This window comes from Squalius cephalus (assembly GCF_949319135.1).
Source record: "Squalius cephalus genome assembly, chromosome: 2".
Lineage (NCBI taxonomy): Eukaryota > Metazoa > Chordata > Actinopteri > Cypriniformes > Leuciscidae > Squalius > Squalius cephalus.
Genome location: NC_137123.1, coordinates 55,614,906 through 55,634,470, shown reverse-complemented (window position 1 = coordinate 55,634,470; position 19,565 = coordinate 55,614,906). Strand labels below are relative to the sequence as shown.

Below are 19,565 nucleotides of genomic sequence, written 5' to 3'. Positions count from 1 at the left end.
CCAGAATGCATTGCAATCACTCAAGAGAAACGTCAACTATAAATATACTTAATATATATTAGGGCTGCACAATTCATTTGTGTTTTAATCGTGATAACGATATCTGCTTCTCTCGATTAATTCAAAATAATTGTTGTGATACTGACCCGCTGGTTATTTGTCCTGAAAACGTTTTGACAATTTGACATTTTCGTTATCTTGCATCTGGCAACCTGCTTGGTTGCCAGATGTCAAGAGCATAAATCTCCTCTTAAAGGATACGTTTTCTATCCAGTGTTTTACTTAATCTTCCCAACCTGGCAATCATGACACACTCTCTCTGGGCTGCAAAAAAAAGCGCAGATGATCTAACAATGCCGACAAATGTGTATGTTGAAGTTTAGCGATGTCCATTGTGAAATTCTGCTTGAATTAAAGTGTCATTCAGCCAGTGTGTGTTCCTTCACGATGCTGCGTCTGCGATTTGCTGCTACTAAATCTGCGAGTGAACCTTCTCTGTGACTAACTGTAATAAATCCAAATATGAATCTCGACCATATTGTTGGCGATCATGGTTGGTGAATAAATGCACTTATGCAGCCTCTTTGCAACATCAGAAAGTAAAAATTTAACACTTAGAATGATCGGAATTAAGATTAGGAGCCACCGTTTTTGTATTGATTTTCCGTTTGATGAAGCTGTCAGAGTTGGTTAAATGAAGTCTATGCGCCACCAACAGGCCAATTAGGTGAAGTAAAAGTATATATATACTAATCTTTCTCTGGAATATCTGTATATGAATCATGATTATAATTTTTTAACAAAATAGTTTAACCATTATCGTGCAGCCCTAATATACATTAATATACTGAAAAATACTGTTAAAACTGACTTTCCCCACAAAATTAATTCTTTTATATTTAACTATAAATTTGACAAACATTAAAAGCCAAATATTGACATTAAAATATATCAATGCACTGAGCATTTAACTTCTTCTGTCGACAATCAAAAGGAACCACATGAACAGACCGTGATTAGAAAGATGACTTATAAATGACCAGTGTGCAATCTGAAGACATTTACACTCAATCCAAGTTCAGATGTAAGACAGGAGGCTGACACAACTGGTTGATTTTTATTTCTTTACCAACAGTTCCAAAGTGTTGATATTTACTGCCAGTGAGCATAAGCATCAGTAAATTCTTAAGGATATGCACCACCCACCTGCTCAAGTAACTGTCTAAGGCGTTTGAGCTGTGATTCCAGCTGTTTGTTGTGATCCTCCAGGATTTGCATTCTTGCTTCCAAACGTCCCTTGTGCTGCCGCAGTAGTTTGGCCTCCGCGATCAGTTCTGCGTCCCGTGGACTCTGGGGCGAGACCGGCAGCATCTGTGGGGGTGAGGGCAGCGGCGACAGCCCCTTGTGGTCGTGTGCCTTCTTCAGACGATCGTACTCTGACTGCAGCTTCCTGGACAACAATGACAACAACTTCAGAAAGAAGCACGGAAAATAACGACGGGTGATTCTGACAAATAAATAAGCATTATGCCGTTAGCACGGACTGCTCATGTTTTGTAGCTCATCCAGCAAAATACACTATTGTTCAAAAGTTATCATAAGGAATGTTTTTTTAAAGAAATTAATAATTTTTTGTCAGCAAGGATGCATTAAAAAAAAACAACCATCACTGTTTCCACAAAAAATTAAGCTGCGCAACTGTTTTCAACATTGATAATAATAAGAAAAGATTCTTGAATAGCAAATCAGCAAATCAGAATGACTTCTGAAGGATCATGTGACATTAAAGACTTGAGTAATGATTGTAATGGTTTGCCATCACAGGAATAAATTACATTTTAAAATATATTAAAACAGTAATATTTTTAAATATTTAAAATAAAATATTTTTAAAAAGTATTTTCAATTTTTTAACACATTATTACCGTTTTATTGTTTGTTTGTTTTTTAATCAAAAAAATGCATCCTTGGTGAGACCTTACCGACCCCAAACTTTTGAATAGTTGTGTATAAAATATAAAAAATAATTTTGAATTCATTTTTGAAATAATTCTTATATTTTTTTTAAATATTAAATCTGTTTTTATTATTTCTGCATTCACAATTTTAATATAGCTCACTGTGTTTAATATTAGACTCCAATGTGTAGCCCACATACTTGACTCAGCAGTGTGGGAAGAGTCGTGCCTTCTAGGTAGTACTTGGATGGTGAATTTGAGAACCACTGATCGAAAGTACAAACAAATATTGAAATGGATTAATATTACAAAACACAGTTGAGTTGATATAGAAAGATAAAGGAAGCATCTCTGTTGTAAAAGTTGATCAGCCTGTTTATTTTGCGATCCTAACTATGCACTAATATATGGTTTTATTATTTGCATTAAGCACTGCATTTTTGCGGAAAACATTTTCAGTTGGCAACCGACCATTTGAAAAATCACTAATCTAAAGCATGGCACTTTTATTAAAATATGTGATTTAATAAAATGCTGTAAATGCGGTTTGTCTTGACAAACTGCTGGAGAAATATAGTCCAGGTCAAGCTCATTGCATTTCATTTTAAAACCAATCATTTGAATTGTAAAGAAAGCAGCCATGCAATCAAACCTGTTCTCCTGCTCCAGATCGTTGAGAACTCTCTCAAGCTCTCCCTTCTCTTCAGACTCCATTGAGATGAGGATCTGAGCGGGGCTCTGCGGCTGGCTGAGTGGAGAGCCTTGATTCAGACTCTGGCAGTAATGCTGGATCAGCAGATGCTCATCATCCCTACAATAACAACAACAGCACTCCATTTCCACTTCACTACATTACATCCATTGCTCAAGTTTTCAATTAATATTTGCTGCCTCAAACTCTAAAGAATTGAAAAACACACCAGCTCAATCGGCTTGTGAGAAGTAAGCTGGTCTAAACACAATCCTATTGTTTTAATACCACAAAAAAAACTGCAGTATAAGAGCATTTGCATGTAATCATTTTATTGGGATTTAATATTTAACACGATTTAATATTATTGGCTTATTACTGATATCTAACACTTTGTGCATGAGTGGAAAGAGCTGATATTCACCCGGAAAATGAAAATTAATTTGGAATGACATGAGAGTAAGAAAATAATCTTCCTTTTTGGAGGAACTCTTCCTATAAGAAGTTGCTGCGCTTTCATAAAAGGAGAGGTTGTTATGCAACCACAAGCATTTAAATGTATGCAGGTGCTCAGACATTTGTGAGTAGATCAGTTTTAGGTTTTTTCACACACTATTACATTCATATACTACGCATATGAATACTATGTACAGTAGAGTGTAAAAGAGATGCAAGCTCACATGCTTTCATTGGGCGATACATTGTCATTCATATATGAGCCATTTCGGTTCTCCATTTCAGCTAGCCTGTGAAAACACAACATCATTCTGTACTCATTCATACACAGCTCATGCAGTTGCTTTCATTCATGTCAGTAAGGCACCACTGTTCCAGCTTACGTGCTTCACATGAACACAAATGCATTTCGTTTGTTACTAAACTCTGCAAGCAACATTCTGATATTATTTAAATATCTCTGGTTAAAAAACGAACTTCAAATTCACGGAAATATATCAACCACGTTATAAATGGTACAAAATGTCTACTGGCTGACACATTTTAGTACCGTTGCACGGTATACACAATCACATTACCCGGCCCTAATGCAATTAAATATCTCCTAAATATACAGTTACATAGTAACACCAAAATAACCATGCTGAAAAAAGACTCACCTGCTAGCGTAATGCTCGATGCGTGAGTGGGTGTCGTCATGGGAGAGTTGTGGGGAAGATGACGGCCTACCAGTGACAGAAGAGCAAAGATCAGAAAACACAGATGAACAGGACTAAACTGAACAAAGGGTTTTCGCAGTGATGCCATAGAACAACCATTTCGTTTTACCCAAAGAACCTCTTAGTGAACCGTTCTTAAAGGGATAGCTCAACTAAAAATGAAAATTCTGTCAATAATTACTCACCCTCAATGTCGTTCCAGACCCGTAAGAATTGCGCTCAACACAAAAGATGATATTTTTGATGGAATCTGAGAGCTTTCTTTCCCTCCCTAGACGGCTACGCAACTACCATTTTGACGCTTCAAAAAGTTTATAGAGAGATCATAAAACGAATCCATATGAATCGAGTAGTTTAGTTTTTGGAAGAGTTTTACGATCTCTTTATGAACTTTTTGAACTGTCAAAGTGGTAGTTGCGTAGCCGTCTAGGGAGGGAAAGAAAGCTCTCAGAATGCATCAAAAAGATCTTCTTTTGTGTTGAGCGCAATTCTTACGGGTCTGGTACGACATGAGGGTGAGTAATTGACAATTTTCATTTTGGGGTGAACTATCCCTTTAAAAGAACCATTTTTTCCCCCTAGTTCCTAGTGTGGAGAATATTTTATTAATCTAAAGAACCTTTTCCACTATAAAGAGCGTTTTGTGTAATGGAACAGTTGCATTGTTGTTAAAGGTTCTTCATGGAACCATAGATGTCAATAAAGAACCTTCATTTTTAAGAGTGATATTATGGAGGAACAACATTTTATAAACAAAAAAATCTACAGTCACTATGAAGACATTTTTCTGATAAAATCAAACATAAGGACAATGATATTAAATAGTAATCATGTGGATTTTTATTTTCACCATTATTTTAGGGTGACATACTGTCTCTTGAGATGTGCATAGTTCATTGCAGCTTATGATTCAGCTCAGTTTAGGCAAAGAAAATAAAATGTTCCCAATATTTTGAGCTGCATTCCTGGTTAAAGAAAAATACATACTACTGTTTTTCTTCATGTTTTTGAAAGATCCTTATCCTCACTAAGGCTGTATTTATTCGTTTAAAAATAAAGTAAAAAAAAAAAAAATATTATATATATTTTATATTATATATATATATATATAAAACTACAAAAATACATAAATTGAAGGAAAAAATAACTATTTCAAAAATAGAAACTCTTTTCAGGATTCTTTGAATACAAAGTAAGTTACTATTTTTTTTTTAAATAAAAATATTTTGTAACATTATTCATGTCTTTACTGTCACTTTTGATCAATTTAATGTGCCGCTGCTAAAGTATTCATTTCTTTAAAAAAGGAAATAAAAAGAAAAGAACAATCTTGGAGACACCAAAATTTAGAACAGTCATGTACCTGTATGTAACAGTGAGTTCCACACCCAGCGACTTTAACATTAATGATAACCCTGATTAAAAGAGCACCTTATACCCTAAACCACTGTATCATGATAATCTTGCAGATGAATGGTAGAAGTCATGGGATGAACACGTTCCAAAATATCTCACAATTCTGATGATGAAAGATGAGTGTTTCATGGAGACTTGTGTATAATTTCACACAGATCAGTAGATGATTTCAACAATGTACTTTAAATGATAAACTATCACAACACCTGTCCAAGTGATTAATTTATGTTTGCTGACCAATATGACACTGGCGCTGACACCCATCTAAATGAATCATCCAATAGGAACATCATTTACTGAAGTCATTGTAGAAACTTCAGATTAATTTAAAGAGAGCACCAGCCTTTCAAATTTTCATTTCAATTTAAAATACACTCAATTTCAGCCATGTGAATTTGTCAAGTCACATATTAACTGTGATGTGAAAATCCTGAATGTTATTTCTAAACTTCTATTCTGCGGATAAATCACCAAACGGCACTGTTAGCATCACGTGATCCAGCAAGCAGGTGCTCAATGTGATTTGTGTGTGAGAGTGTTGGTGTGCAGATGTACTCACGGATGGTCAACAGGCCAGAAGTTGATCAGTGTAACAGGACTGCAAGACAAAAAAGATGAGATGATGGACAGGACAAGTAGATGCACTGAAAGCATGATGGTGACATGGTTAAGAAGCACCAAACACACAAACCCACTGATATGACAACACAGTTAAGCATTTTCAGTGGCCAATAACATACACATCACAATCAACTCTCTTCCAAAAAATGTGTTTCTTGAGAAATAGTTTGATTCAACATTGTTTGGTTGTGTGTTGGGGTTGAAATGAAAAAGGAAAAAAAGGGTTAATGTTAAAGAATAATGTGTGTATGCATTTAGCACTGCTTTACAATTAGACTGCACACATTTGCAGCTGCTCCTCTACAGGGGGAAAAATAATTCCACAGGATAAACACTCCTACTGTGAACACGAGTAATGATCAATGCACACGGTAAAGCAGAAAAAAACAAGCAAAACTCTTGCAGCTGCAATTTAAGGTTACCAAGAGTTCAGTCAGCTTTATTTGTCTTGTTTAGTGGCATACCAGTTTTATACCGTTTATATATATATATGCAAACTGCCCACAAAATAAGAGAAGATAGGTAGTAGGTAAGCTTTGAGAAGGTTAAATTGTTTTATTTCAGAGAGTGTCGGATGGAACTCCGCTTTTTCTCCACGTCATTGTTCGGGAATTTGAACTAACGTATTCCGTTTAAATGTTTTGCTATGGAATTTTTGGCTGAACAACATCAGCGGCCAAAATGTAGTTGCATTCATAAATTTAGTTCCTTTTTAAATAAATAAAATGAATTATAAAGGTGCTTTAAAATGGCATGAGACAAGCCTTTTCAACTTTTTCACCAAGCAGACTGTCTCTAAGATGTACTTTAAAACAAATTCACACCCTTCAACAATAAGGTCCATGATGTTTTCTGTCGAACTTCAAACGGTCTATTGTGAGCCATGTTTGTATTACTACGCATAATTTAGGTTCGTTTGTCAATAAAAAGCACTTAATAAATAAATAAATAAATATATATATATATATATATATATATATATATATATATATATATATATATATATATATATATATATATATATATATATATATATATAAATATAAAACAAAGAAATGTGTCAGTGCTGTTATTGTAAGTTAAAAGAATTAAAAATAGTAACGGTCCAAATGGGGGTTTCCAGTAGGACGGGGTGAAGGTTTTTGCGCGTTACTGTCTTTCCTTTTAGATTAAATGAAATACATTTTCTCATTTGCATTATCTCATTATTTCATCTGACCCCATAAATGAAATAGGTTTTAATGATATCTGAGCATCATTAAAAGTGAGCGAATGTTTGATTATTCTTTTTAACTCTTTAATTATATTTTACCCGTTCAAATTAGGAAACTATGTCGCTCAGAGGTCCTCACGTCTTCTGTTTAACGCGGGTCTCACGTTCACAAGCTCATCAGTTTTGGTCACCAAACAGAGGTAATTGCTACATGAGATCGGTCACATTCACGTTTACACAATCAAAGATACTTCGGTATAGCCCCCATGGAATTGCATACACTTGAATTTAACTTAACGTTTTACTTCAGTAGAGGTATGGCCACTATTACAGATATGAGCTGACCAACATTACTTCTCTTATAATAGCTTTGGATTGGCCATGTCGTGGTTTCCCACATACTCTTATCTAAAGTAACATTAAATTAAAACAGAGGTAAGACATACCCACATTTAGGTTGGTCAAGCAGCATTTGCTGTTCTAAACGGAAATTCACTTCTTGTCTTTGCAAACCAAGTACACTTGAATTGATGCCAAATATTAGTCATCACTAATCTGACGCAAAACTTGCGGGAACATACGAATCCGTTGAATCTACTTGGGATTTTCAGAATCAGTCAGAATAAAATCAAATGTTTACAATTTATTATGTCAGGTAAATGTATCATGCCAATTTCATAATCAGTTCAAAGGTAATAAATACAAAACATCAAATGCTCTGGAATAAAGAGGAAAGATGCGAACCTGACATTAGAAAATACATGATGCAGAGTGTCTTGCACACACTCCGCATCACAGGCTAATTTGAGCTACAAATCGCCATGAGCCTTCTTCAGCATCTCCCTAAATACTCAGACCAAGGCAGAAACCTCTTTTCAAATGTAAACATGAGTTCACAGTGGGAATTTGCATTAATCACCATCCCAGACTTACTGGGAGACAGAAGTTGATTTACATGGGGGCACACCCACAGCAGTTAACAAGATATCTCTAAACTCTCCACACCTTATTATCCTTTTGGTTTACTTCTGTGGGAATGAGACCTTTGTACCAGTCGCACTGAGACATTTCAAATGATACCAAACATGTATAATACTCTATGATAATTATTCACATTAAACCATATAGATTATTGGCTGAATTTTGGTGATCTCAGCACGAGAGAGAAGGAATGGGGGAAGAGGGAAAGAGATGTAGATTAGGATGATTCTGAGGTGAGACTTGCGTCTCGAATGGTGCACAAGAGTGAGTTCAAATGTTAATTTCCTTTGTTCTCTCAGAGAGTTGCCCTCTCTTCCATTATTAAGTTTAGTTTCCAACACTCGCTGTAAGTGGTAGACCAATCACAACAAACTGGGCCATCTGACTATTCAGAGCAGATTAGGCTCTCAGAAAGGAGGGGTTTAAAGAGATTGAATCTTCAAACGAACCGTTTCAGACAATTATAAATGAGGTGATGCTGCAATGTATATTATGCGAAAATTAAAGTGTTTTTTGACCTTGGATGCATGTAAATCTATTGTAGGAAACATGCAAAACACAATTAGGAACCTTTAAAATAGCATAATAGGGGCACTTTAATTTGCTCTTCATAGTATCTAGAGTCGCAGTGTGATGCACACAGTGCTTTTTATAATGAACGGTCCTACCAGCAGTCACGTGTCTACTTAATCAGTAGCTGATGGTAATCCACGCAAAGAAGTGAACACATATATAAATGTAAAAAATCACTGGTCTCACGTCTCCATGTTGTCTCCTTCAAGGATGGTTTGGACAGGGAGGTAACCCATGCGAGGATGCTTGGCAAAATAGCGCTTCGTCCTAAACTTGTTCTTCAACACCTTAGCAAAGTCCCTCACGTCCTCTCCTGACGTCGTCTGAAGTAAAAGGACACAGAGACACAAAACGTCATAACCTGCACTTGAAATGTGTTGACTGCTATTTACACCAGAAACTAAATTCTACATGCAATGCAATGGATGCTGTAATCTACAATGTATATGCCAAGCACACAGTGATGCGAAAAACCTACCGGTGTGCAATATTCAACCATAGGGTACTGCATCTTGTGACCTTTGGCCACTCTGCCAGAAAAGAAGCAGCTTTGGCAGATATCATAGTTAAAGTGCTTTAAACTTCGGTACCTGTTGAGATCAGACAACCAAACAATAAGATCAGTGTTAAAGTCATTGGCATTTAAAACACCATGGATCCGTAGCGACATGCAAGCAAGATCATTTCCCAGAAAGGTGCAGTTACATCTTGATCCTCCAGGTGGAGATGTTCCCTGTTCTCACCTACTCTCAATAGTGAGCATATTACAGTCTGATTTTGTACATACACTACAAATGTTTTTCCACTGTGATAATAATAAGAAATGTTTCTTGAGCAGCAAATCAGCATATTAGAATGATCTCTGAAGGATCATGTGACACTGAATGATGCCGAGAAATGATGCTGAAAATCCAGCTTTGCCATCACAGGAACAAATTACATTTTAAATGGTATTCAAATAGAACACAGTTCTTTAAATTTGTAATAATATTTTGCAATATTACTGTTTTTATTGTAATTTAGTTTTTCCTGTTTTCTGTTAGCCTTCACGAGGATGCTGACGTTCTTTGCTTAAATAGTTCAAAGTTAACTTACTATCAGATTTAACGTTATTACCTTGACAAACTATACATCATTATAAAGATATGACTCAAGTTTCAGTATTTGACCACTATTTTATTCTGAGAAACTTATAGTGACAGTTATGTATTAATTTGTGTCAGGAGTTATGTAATGAAAAAATGAGTCGATACCTTTAATATGAAATATGAGCGTCAGTCGCTCCTGTGCTGTCGTCATGAAAGCAACGTTCCTCAGGGCTTTTAGCTCAAAAATGTGCAGATTTAGAGAAATATTGATAGATTCTCATAGGTTTATCATAGGTCAGATTTCTATAGAGAGGTATAATTTTTATTGAATTTATACCCAAAAAGGGCCGATGTAATCATTATGAGCGCTGAATACTCTGATGTACTGTGTTTTCAATACACACTGGCAGCCTGAGGGCGCCCTATGCACATTTAGTCCATCTATGGAACACATGAAGAAGAGCCATATCATGTGACATTCCAGGAACTCCCAGACATAAACAAAGATTACAGAGATGGCTGTAACATGCAGATAAAGATGTTTTGGAGACAATAAACATGATTGCAACAATATATGATTTATCTGTGTTCGTTTAGCCATGTCAGGTATTTTCATAATGATAGATTATATTTATAATGTAATGCTAATCGATATAGACTTTATCATCATGCAGAATATTATAAAATAATATATTTTCTGTCTAATTTTTTTTATCTGAAGCCAAATCAGATCACAGAAGGTTATTTAAAACACTCGACTTGCGTTATAGTTGGCGTAAATTTGGAGCAAAAACATTGTTTTAATCTCATAAATTGTCGTGTATTGATGGTGTGCTAAGCTAACATGCTAACTAGCCCTAAGATGCGCCTGCCACCTAGCTGTTAATAGACCATAGACTAAAATCCCTGATTGCAAAGGATAAAACAAACAAAAGTCCTGTTCCACAATATTTCTCACAGAAAATCAATAGGACATGACAAGTGAAAATGTCTTTAAAACATTTGTGTCAGTTTCTGTTAATTTTTTGGGGGGGAATTTAAACTTTATATTTAAGTGCTACAAAAATCATGCAAACTTACGCTATAAATCAGTGGTTTTGCTAGATTTTGCATTGGAACCAAGTGGGGACCCAAGTGGTGACTCAACACAGCAAATTGTACAAAATGTCCTTAAAATCAATCCCCGAAATGTATTAATGACTAAACTCTTTACATGATATAATATGAATAGGAAAACTGAACATTTAGTTAATAAACAACATCAGAAGTGTGATTTTCCATCCTAACACATACAACAAAACAAGGTAAAACTTAGTATAAATATTAGACAGATTATCAAGCAACAGAATATAAAAGACGACAGAGTCAGACCTGAGCCAAAAAAATCTCTTTTGAAAGTAGTACACCAACAAATAAGAGCAGGAAGAAAGTAAACAGGGTCAACTTTGATATCGTGTAGACTTTAAAGTCAAATATAAAAAAAAACACTAAAAGTAGGACTGTGTTCTCCCACCAATAAAACCTCTAACAGAATAGAATAAACACTACAGTTTTTTGAGCCTCAAAACACAGACAAAGGTCTTCTTTATCAACGTCTGCCTTGAAGTTTGGTGCAATGCTTAAAAATTCACAAAAAAAGTGCTGAGACTTTTAAAGCACCTGAGGCAAAATCAGTCATTCTGAATAATAGCACTAAAGAAAAGGTCCATACCTGAAGCCAATAATAGGACATTCCTTACAAATGTTGCATTTAGCCTGGTGCTTTGCTGTCTCAGCGGCCGCCACACGGTGAAGGACAGGAAGCCAAACCATCGACTGAGGTTCTAAACGCATCCAGTCCAAGAAGACTGAAGCTTCTAGCTCTGGTTTGTTATTGGCCTTCATATCAGAGCAAAAGAAAATAAAACTGATGAAAACACTGAATAGACTGAGGAAATGTACAGAGTTGTAGATGATTTTGAAAGAACATTTGTGACAAATTGGAATTAATTTAAAGGACCAAATGAAATTATGGAAGTTTCTCATTGAACAGGACATAATTAGGGTCACCTGTACCACTATTTTGAAAAGAAAAGAAAAATGCCACAAAATTGCATATTCTACATGGTTGCTTTAAGGTACTCTGCTCATGAATGTAGACGATGGTTACTTACAAACTGAAAGCAGCTGCGCACACTGGGCTCGATATTGCTCCCTCCGAAAGATGCCACCTCACCCAGCTGTCTGGGGATCTGAATGGCGTCGTGCAGAAGGAGGCCGAGGCGCCGCTGGTCACAGAAGCCTGTGGCACTGGCCACCTCTCTGAATAAAACTAGAGTGTAAGAGGAAATAATGAGCAAAACGGGTAACAGAGACAGAGTCAAAACCATCCACATTCACCAAACATCCAAACTAATTTTTCTTACCAAAAAATCTTACCAACCCCTAAGTTTAGAATGGTCTGCTGTGCGGTTTCTAGGTGAGTAAACATTTATTTCTGAGCAGGTTATGCGAAATACCCGGCTAAGTATATGGATAAATAAGCAGATAACCTCATCTTTTAGTTCCAAAAATGGAGATAACTTTCAGGGTGAATAGCCATAGCAACATAAGGGGCTTTCACACTGGGTAGTTCAAGGAACTTAATTCTAGGAACTATCCACCAGGGTGGTTCCCCGAGAACTAATGGTTCCCTTGGAAGGTTAAGAGGCCCATCTATCACTGTTTTCCATGTTCGTTGAGTAAGTTTGTGGAGTAAATATAAAGGCTATAATCTGTGTGTTTACACAGCTTTTTTTAAAATGGCGGGTACTGGTGTTTTGCGTGCGTTCGGCCAATCAGCGTACACTTATATCACGGATAGTTCCTATAGTGCTGGTTTAGACCCTAACTCTGAAGTAGAAGGTAATTTAGTTCCTAGAAAAGAAGTTCCTAGAACTAAAATTGTTCCTAGTTCCTGCTGTGCGAACACGCCAAATCTGGGAACATCCACCAATATTTCTAGGAACTATAGGGGCTTTCACACCACCACCACTAACCATCAGGGTGGTTCCACAAGAACTAATGGTTCCCCTAGGAACGTTTTCCTGGTTGCATTCACATCACCAGTAGGAACTCTGAAGTGACGTAAGCCACGCTTGTTGTTGTGACTTTTATTTTGACGGCGTGGCGGACCTTTTTATTGATGGCGCTGAGAACGCCAGGACCTGAGCTCACACTGCTCGCATTCTTCGTGTTTATTAGTTTACGATCTGTCTATCATTCCTGTCTAATACGTTATTATATAGAACTGTTATACATAGAAAGTAGACGGTAATGAAAAGGTATTGGCTTATGCCGTGTGGTTGATGTCCAGTGTGGCTAGCTGAGCAGAAATAATCATGTTTTTCGCTTGGTCTCCTCAAAGTTGCGTTGGATTTTCTCCTCAGCGTAAAGGTTAGGCCCATCTATCACTGTTTCCCATGTTCGTAAAGTTAGTTTCTGGAGTAACTATATAGACTATAATCTGTGTGTACACAGCCTTTTAAAAAAAATGACGGGAGCTACTAGTGTTTCACGTGCGTTCGGCCAATCAGCGTACTAACGTCACGGATAGTTCCTACAGTGCTGGTTTAGACCCTACTCTGAAGTGGGAGCTAAATTAGTTCCTCCAAAAGGAGTTCCTAGAACTAAAATCGTTCCTAGTTCCTGCTGTGTGAACACTCCAAAATCCAGGCACTTCCGACAATATTTCTAGGAACTATGAAAAGGTTCCTCTGGTGCGAAAGCCCCTTTACTCTTTGAACATAACCTGCTCTATAGATTCCACAACTGCCCAGTAGGTGGCGATATGCGATAAGAATGTAAATCGCCATTAAGCAAAATAAGAAAGAAAAAAAATCCACTTGTCTGAGAAAGTGGTAACGGCAGTATGAATTGACGGTGATATATATGAACTTTTAAGGTAATCAGCTAACCAAGCTGGCTCTTTTTATTGTAGCAGTTTTATTCAATTTAAATACCAAAATGTTAGTGAGAAGAAGAAAAAATAAAACAAACTTTTTGACATCGGTCATGCTCCTCTTTGGTCGTTCCCTTGAAGGTATCTTTAGTACAACAGCTCTATATTTAACAAAGCACGTACAAAAGACCTGAACCAGAAGAGATGCAAACTGTTTTATAGAATACGGAAGTTTGTTTTGCATAAACCCCATTAACCAAGAGTTCATGGTGTGATGGTAAGTTAACCTTGATTTCTGGAAAACCCCCAGCTGTTGCACTATACTGTGTGCTAGATTTACTCTAAAAGAGCAAACTCCAAAGCTTTACAACAGCGTTTACAGCAGTGCTATTAACAACTAAACAATGACAACATACTACAACACACTGCCAACACCTGAGAGAGCTGTAAACTGCTAGTAGTACATTTTCTGTAAACCGAACAAATATCTTGGTTCTAATTATGACATGGAGACAAAATAGAAGGGAGGAAACGCATAAGACAAGCAGAAAAACTTACATCTGTACTTATCTTCAAGGTGAGCTTTGCACAAACAGATTATTCCTGTTTTGAAAGATAGGGTACGAATCTTGCCAGCTCGTCCTCTGCGGGGAAAAAATAAAATAACAAGGTGACAAATGACTAAAGCAAGACCGTCAATCGCTCTTTTTTAAATCTTTTTTGCAGATAACAGTCAAGATCAGGAACAAAATAACTCTAGATGTTTCTGTACCATACACTGGTAAAATGTACAGTTTTTGCTTATAAAACAAAGAATTTCTTCTAAATGTGTTTTTAATGTTTAACCTTTAAAATCAAATTTAAGACTTTTTAAAGTCTTGGACAAATAAAAATCCCAGTTTTACGTAAAACTACTAAAATACTTAGGCTGGGGTGCACATTTAACTTTAATGTTGACATGATTTAATGCTGTTTATTTCAGCAAAATATGTTTGAAACTATGTAAACTATATGTAAAACATGTTTTATTTATTAAATATGTACTGAAATTGAAGCAATACATATATGTAGCATTTGTTATTTCTTGTAGTTTTGTAAACTTCTCAAATAAATTCAAATCAAAATTAAAGGCCGAAATAGATCAAGCCTCTTATTTTGAAATGTCTATGCTTTACAACTTACAGTTGCTCATACAAAAAGATTAGGAAGATAAAATATGCATGCTTACACAACTATCTACAGCATATTATAATTTAAACACAATAAAGTTAACATTAGGGGTGTAATAAAGTATCAATAAAGCATTATATTGCAATACAAAAATGCAACTATGTATTGTTCACCCAAAATGAAAGTTAAGACAGATTTAATTTAGCCACAAATATGGTAAACCCAGAAGGCCACATATTTGTACTTCCATGTTTACTAATTATTATAAATAAAAAATGTAAAAAAAATACATTATTTAATAAAATACAATATTTTAAATGTTTTAAATATATGTAGTCAGGGACAAAGTTTTATTAATCTAATGTTATAAAAAAAGTGTTATAAAAATATTTATATTAGGGCGTACCACAATTCCCTTTTTTTTCGTCCTCAAATTTAAAATTAGAATACTTTTTAAGTACCCAATGGAACCCTGACGACTGGATTTCTTCATCCCATCTTCTGAGAAAAACATTGCTTTGCAAGACAATCTAGGTAAAAAAAAAAAAGGCGTAGAATGAAAAGACCTCCAACGTTTTTCTGTTTACTTTGGGGGAAAGACAGGGGTCTTCTGTGGAATCTACCACCTCCATGTACAAACACTGCATGATTTATGGCTCAGTGTGATCCTACTGAGAAACATGCTGAGTACCAATTGAGTCCAACTCCTTGATTCTCTCTGACTCATGTGTTCTAATATTTAAAGGATTAGTTCATCCCACATTTGAAACTCTTTCATCATTTACTTGCACTCGTGTTGTTCCAACCACATATGACCTGCTTTCAATAATTGAACTATTCCATAACATCTTAAACACGCAAAGCAACAACAAAAAGTGAAACGTACGTATCATAAACGTTGAGCAGCCAGTTGAGACACATGTCCACGCAGAGAGGCACGTTGACCAGGCTGCTGTGCTGCTGCTCCAGACGGTCGTAGATGCTGGTCAGACAGTTGATCACCTGCATGATGTCCATGAATTGCTCATTCTGTTTCAGATTGTGCTGCTCAAAGGCCTCACAGGCAGCAGACATGCCCAGAAGATCCACTGTGTACAGAAAAATGCAAAATTTGATAAAGTGCTCTGATAACAAACATTTTAAAGGTGGCTGTCATAAAAACTTGTTTTTATGACGGAATAATTCAAATATATTAAATAAGCTCCTCTCTAGAGTTCAATTTTCTAGCTAACTAGCGAGTTTATGGACATTGAACGGCTTTCCTGAGATAAACATGACATGGCAGTGTTTCCAAGCTGTTTTATTGACATCCTTCAAATCTTTAAACAAATGAGTGATTACATGAGACAATACTTTCAAAAAGTTGTACTGTATCTGTCAACATACCTTCTGATGTTCATTCATATTTATTTATTTTAGGGATGTACCGATATGAAGATTTAGGCCGATGCCGATATTTGAAAGCCGATAAATCTAAATACAAAATCAAGCCTGAACACAAAAAACCAAAAGTCTCACCATTAAAATGAGAACTGAGTAAAACCGAGAAAGCAATATTTTGAACCCAGCCCTAGAAGTTATAGCGCACCACTCCTGAACGCACAAAGTGGAGTTTCATTCATCTCAGCAGGGTCAGGGTTTGGAAGCAGTAACAGACTGTACGGTTTGCTTTAGGAAACCCTGTTGTGTAATCAAATGTGTGAGAAACTAGTCATTCTAAACATTTTTTTTTTCTGACGGAGATAGAAGCAAATTTTAACCCTTTCCTCTTCACAAAATGTTTCTCTGAAACATGGTTTGAGCCTAAATAAAGACTTTTTTAGATTATTGTCATGAGTAGCATGAATGTTCAGAATAAAACTGAAAACAGATTAACAGGGTTGTGTGATTGCAAAGAGTAAGTTGTGTGAACTCACAGCAGAGAGCTTTCTGCATTCGTCTGAGCTTCATTGCCGTCCTGTATGCAGAGAATCGTACGTTGTTGAGATCCGCTGTTTAGCACGAGAAAATGGGACATGTTCATTTTAGCAAACTGTTCATGCAACATTTCATTACTGTCACAGTAAAACCTTTCATCTCTGCATCTGACAATTTCTCATTTTGATCTTATTTGTTGGGATTTGAAAAACAGGCAGCAAAGACATCAAGCTAGTATCATCCAATTAGTCTTTTCCATTTTTAATCCATTGATCAACAAACAATCTGAAATTTGACTTAAGGGCAATTACACTACAACTGAATGCAACAGATGAATGAAAATGTGAGAGATGTAACAACTTCATAGCAAGGTTGTGCTATATGGCTAAAAAACAAGTAATAAAAACTCAGTGAGTGTTTTAGCGCAATTTTCTGACGTCATGGGATCACAACACTAAGAGATAGTAAATCTTTTTATGTTTTTTATGTTTTTTTTTTTTTTTTTTTGTGCGTTCCCGAGATTAGACCTTCCTTAACATAATGCCGAAAACCCGAAGTCTCTAGGTGGTCTGGTTGAGGAGGAGATAGAAGTGCAAGATTGGTGCGCACAGACAGAACAGAAATCATGAGTTAACAATCGCAATTTTGTCCGTAGGAAAATTGCGCTAAAAAATTGTTACAGCTTTTCGACAGTTTATCTATGCATATTATATAACAATAGAATTATGTATACATTTTATGTATTACATGAATCATTACTTTACAGACACTATTGCCAGGTTTAAATGTAAAACCGTTAAAAAGTTTGGCTACATTAATTAGATAAAAAAATACAGTAAGAAGTAGAACTGCGAAATTTTGTTAGAATTTAAAATACTTGCTATGTATTTTAATATATTTTAAAATGTAATTTATTCCTGTGATCAAAACTGAATTTTCAGCATCATTACTCCAGTCTTCAGTGTCACATGATTCTTCAGAAATCATTCTAATATGCGGATTTGCTGCTCAGAAAATTTCTTATTATCAATGTTGAAAAAGTTTTTAATAAGTATTTAAAGCCACTTTTTATCAATTTAATGAATCCTTGCTGAATAATTACTGCATTCCTTTTAAAAAAAAAAAAAACACTTTACTGTGGTGTGCTGTAGTGTATATATTCATTTGTTATCACAAAGACATTTTAATGCACAGTAAAATGCCATATGAAGACCTCCATTAACATTTTTAGCACCATCTTTGGAAAGTCACCAGCAAGATCATCATGAACATGCTATTAATATTCAATACATCATCCAGCACTACTTCATGCACATCAGACTTGAATCAGGTCTACCTAATGACTGGTACAGTTCTGCCATCTTTGGGTGGTCCCAACATGTTGTTTGGGTCTGGTGACTGAAAGAAAAGAGAAAGTGAATTACAATCAACAGTACCTCTCTCTGAAAAACTCTCTTTTCCACTGCATGGTATGGCTCACTTTTGGGGGGTTTGGTACCTGGTACTTTTTTAAGTACAACCTCCAAGCAAACAGTACTGATACTAAAATGTGATGTGTAAACACTGCAGATCACTGATTGGTCAGAGAGAATCATCACTACCAGCGACATTTGATTTGTGACACGAGACACCAAACCAGCAAGATTTAAATAGTCAGCAACAGCCACCGCAGTATCATTTGTTCGCACGACTTTTTTAAACGACCGTCGCACGCAACTTGAAAAAAGAAATGGCAGTAATCGTGGTCAGTGGACGAGATGGAGGCGCAACTATAACGATCAGTCTATAATCCCACCCACTTTGAAGCGGAACTAAACTGCAGTGGATAAAGCAAACCGAGCCGAGTCGTACCACGCAGTGGAAAAGCGCCATAATAAATACATACCAAAAGCCAACAAAAGGCACTACAATGTCCATAAATATGTTTATGACTCATATTTAGTGCTCGAGATAGTGTCATCCTCCATCTAAAGTTATATAGATTATGACAGTGATAAAGTGTGGTGGACAAGCCTTGAGTCTTTTTACATCCAACAATAAATCTTTGTAGTCCTCAAACTCAAAAATAGCTCAATTATGTTCTTCAAATAAAGGTCATTTTCAACAGATACTTAAGCACATTTAACACATCCGTTAAAGTAGAACTATCACGCCAATGACATCATGACGGTAACAATATGTTAGACATGCTGTCTATGATAACACGTCTCATTTAAAAGAACAGTTCAAAGGTGAACATTCAGTCATTTAATGATCCTTATATAGTTTCAAATCTGTGTGACTATTTTGTTGAAGATAGAACATACTTTTCACAAGGTTGTCCTGGGGCCTCATTTATAAACGTTGCGTACGCACAAAAGAAGGCGTACGCCGCTCTCTAGGCAATAATTGGTATTTATAAAAAGCAAACTTGACGGGAAAATGTGCGGTCCTTCACGCAAGGTCTGACCCAGGCGTACGCAAATACGCACAAAAACGGGTGAAATGAGAAATGGCGACACCGTCGGCAGATGGAAGAAACACGTGAAAGTGTGTGAAACTGTAGACCGTTGTGTAAAAGAAATGGCAATACTGCCTCTCATAATAACATGAAGACTTCACAAAGCAAGTCTTACAATTAACAGCCTACGCGAATACCCGTTTAATCGATCTGCAGTGTAAAACAAACAAAATCAAACGAAAATTACAACAGAAATTCAAATTAACACATATTTGCAAAAAGAAAAGTGAAATATGTTCTGCAATAATATTGGCATGTTATGCAATTCATCCTCATAACACATCTGTAGCTTGTCAGATGCAATCAAATGGATGGTAATAAAATGCCATGATGCCATCACAAT

At 36.0% G+C, this 19,565-nt stretch overlaps 2 protein-coding genes across 8 annotated transcripts in view; one reads left to right on the top strand and one right to left on the bottom strand.

Moving 5' to 3' along the window:
- Positions 1-19,565, top strand: part of knstrn (kinetochore localized astrin (SPAG5) binding protein) — a 170,267-nt gene that overhangs the window by 53,553 nt on the left and 97,149 nt on the right. The window lies entirely within an intron of this gene.
- Positions 1-19,565, bottom strand: part of dmd (dystrophin) — a 110,209-nt gene that overhangs the window by 12,082 nt on the left and 78,562 nt on the right. For 6 of the 7 annotated variants that reach the window (XM_079896601.1, XM_079896600.1, XM_079896602.1 and 3 more), the window contains 13 exons: positions 18,059-18,120; positions 16,722-16,796; positions 15,692-15,893; positions 14,194-14,279; positions 11,870-12,027; positions 11,428-11,594; positions 9,107-9,218; positions 8,815-8,951; positions 5,800-5,838; positions 3,765-3,830; positions 3,330-3,395; positions 2,611-2,769; positions 1,207-1,450 (listed from right to left, as the gene is read on the bottom strand). In XM_079896601.1, the coding sequence (XP_079752727.1) occupies positions 1,207-1,450; positions 2,611-2,769; positions 3,330-3,395; positions 3,765-3,830; positions 5,800-5,838; positions 8,815-8,951; positions 9,107-9,218; positions 11,428-11,594; positions 11,870-12,027; positions 14,194-14,279; positions 15,692-15,893; positions 16,722-16,796; positions 18,059-18,120 (1,573 nt within the window). The remainder of the gene's footprint in view (positions 1-1,206; positions 1,451-2,610; positions 2,770-3,329; positions 3,396-3,764; positions 3,831-5,799; positions 5,839-8,814; positions 8,952-9,106; positions 9,219-11,427; positions 11,595-11,869; positions 12,028-14,193; positions 14,280-15,691; positions 15,894-16,721; positions 16,797-18,058; positions 18,121-19,565) is intronic. The other variant, XM_079896603.1, reaches the window with a different exon arrangement.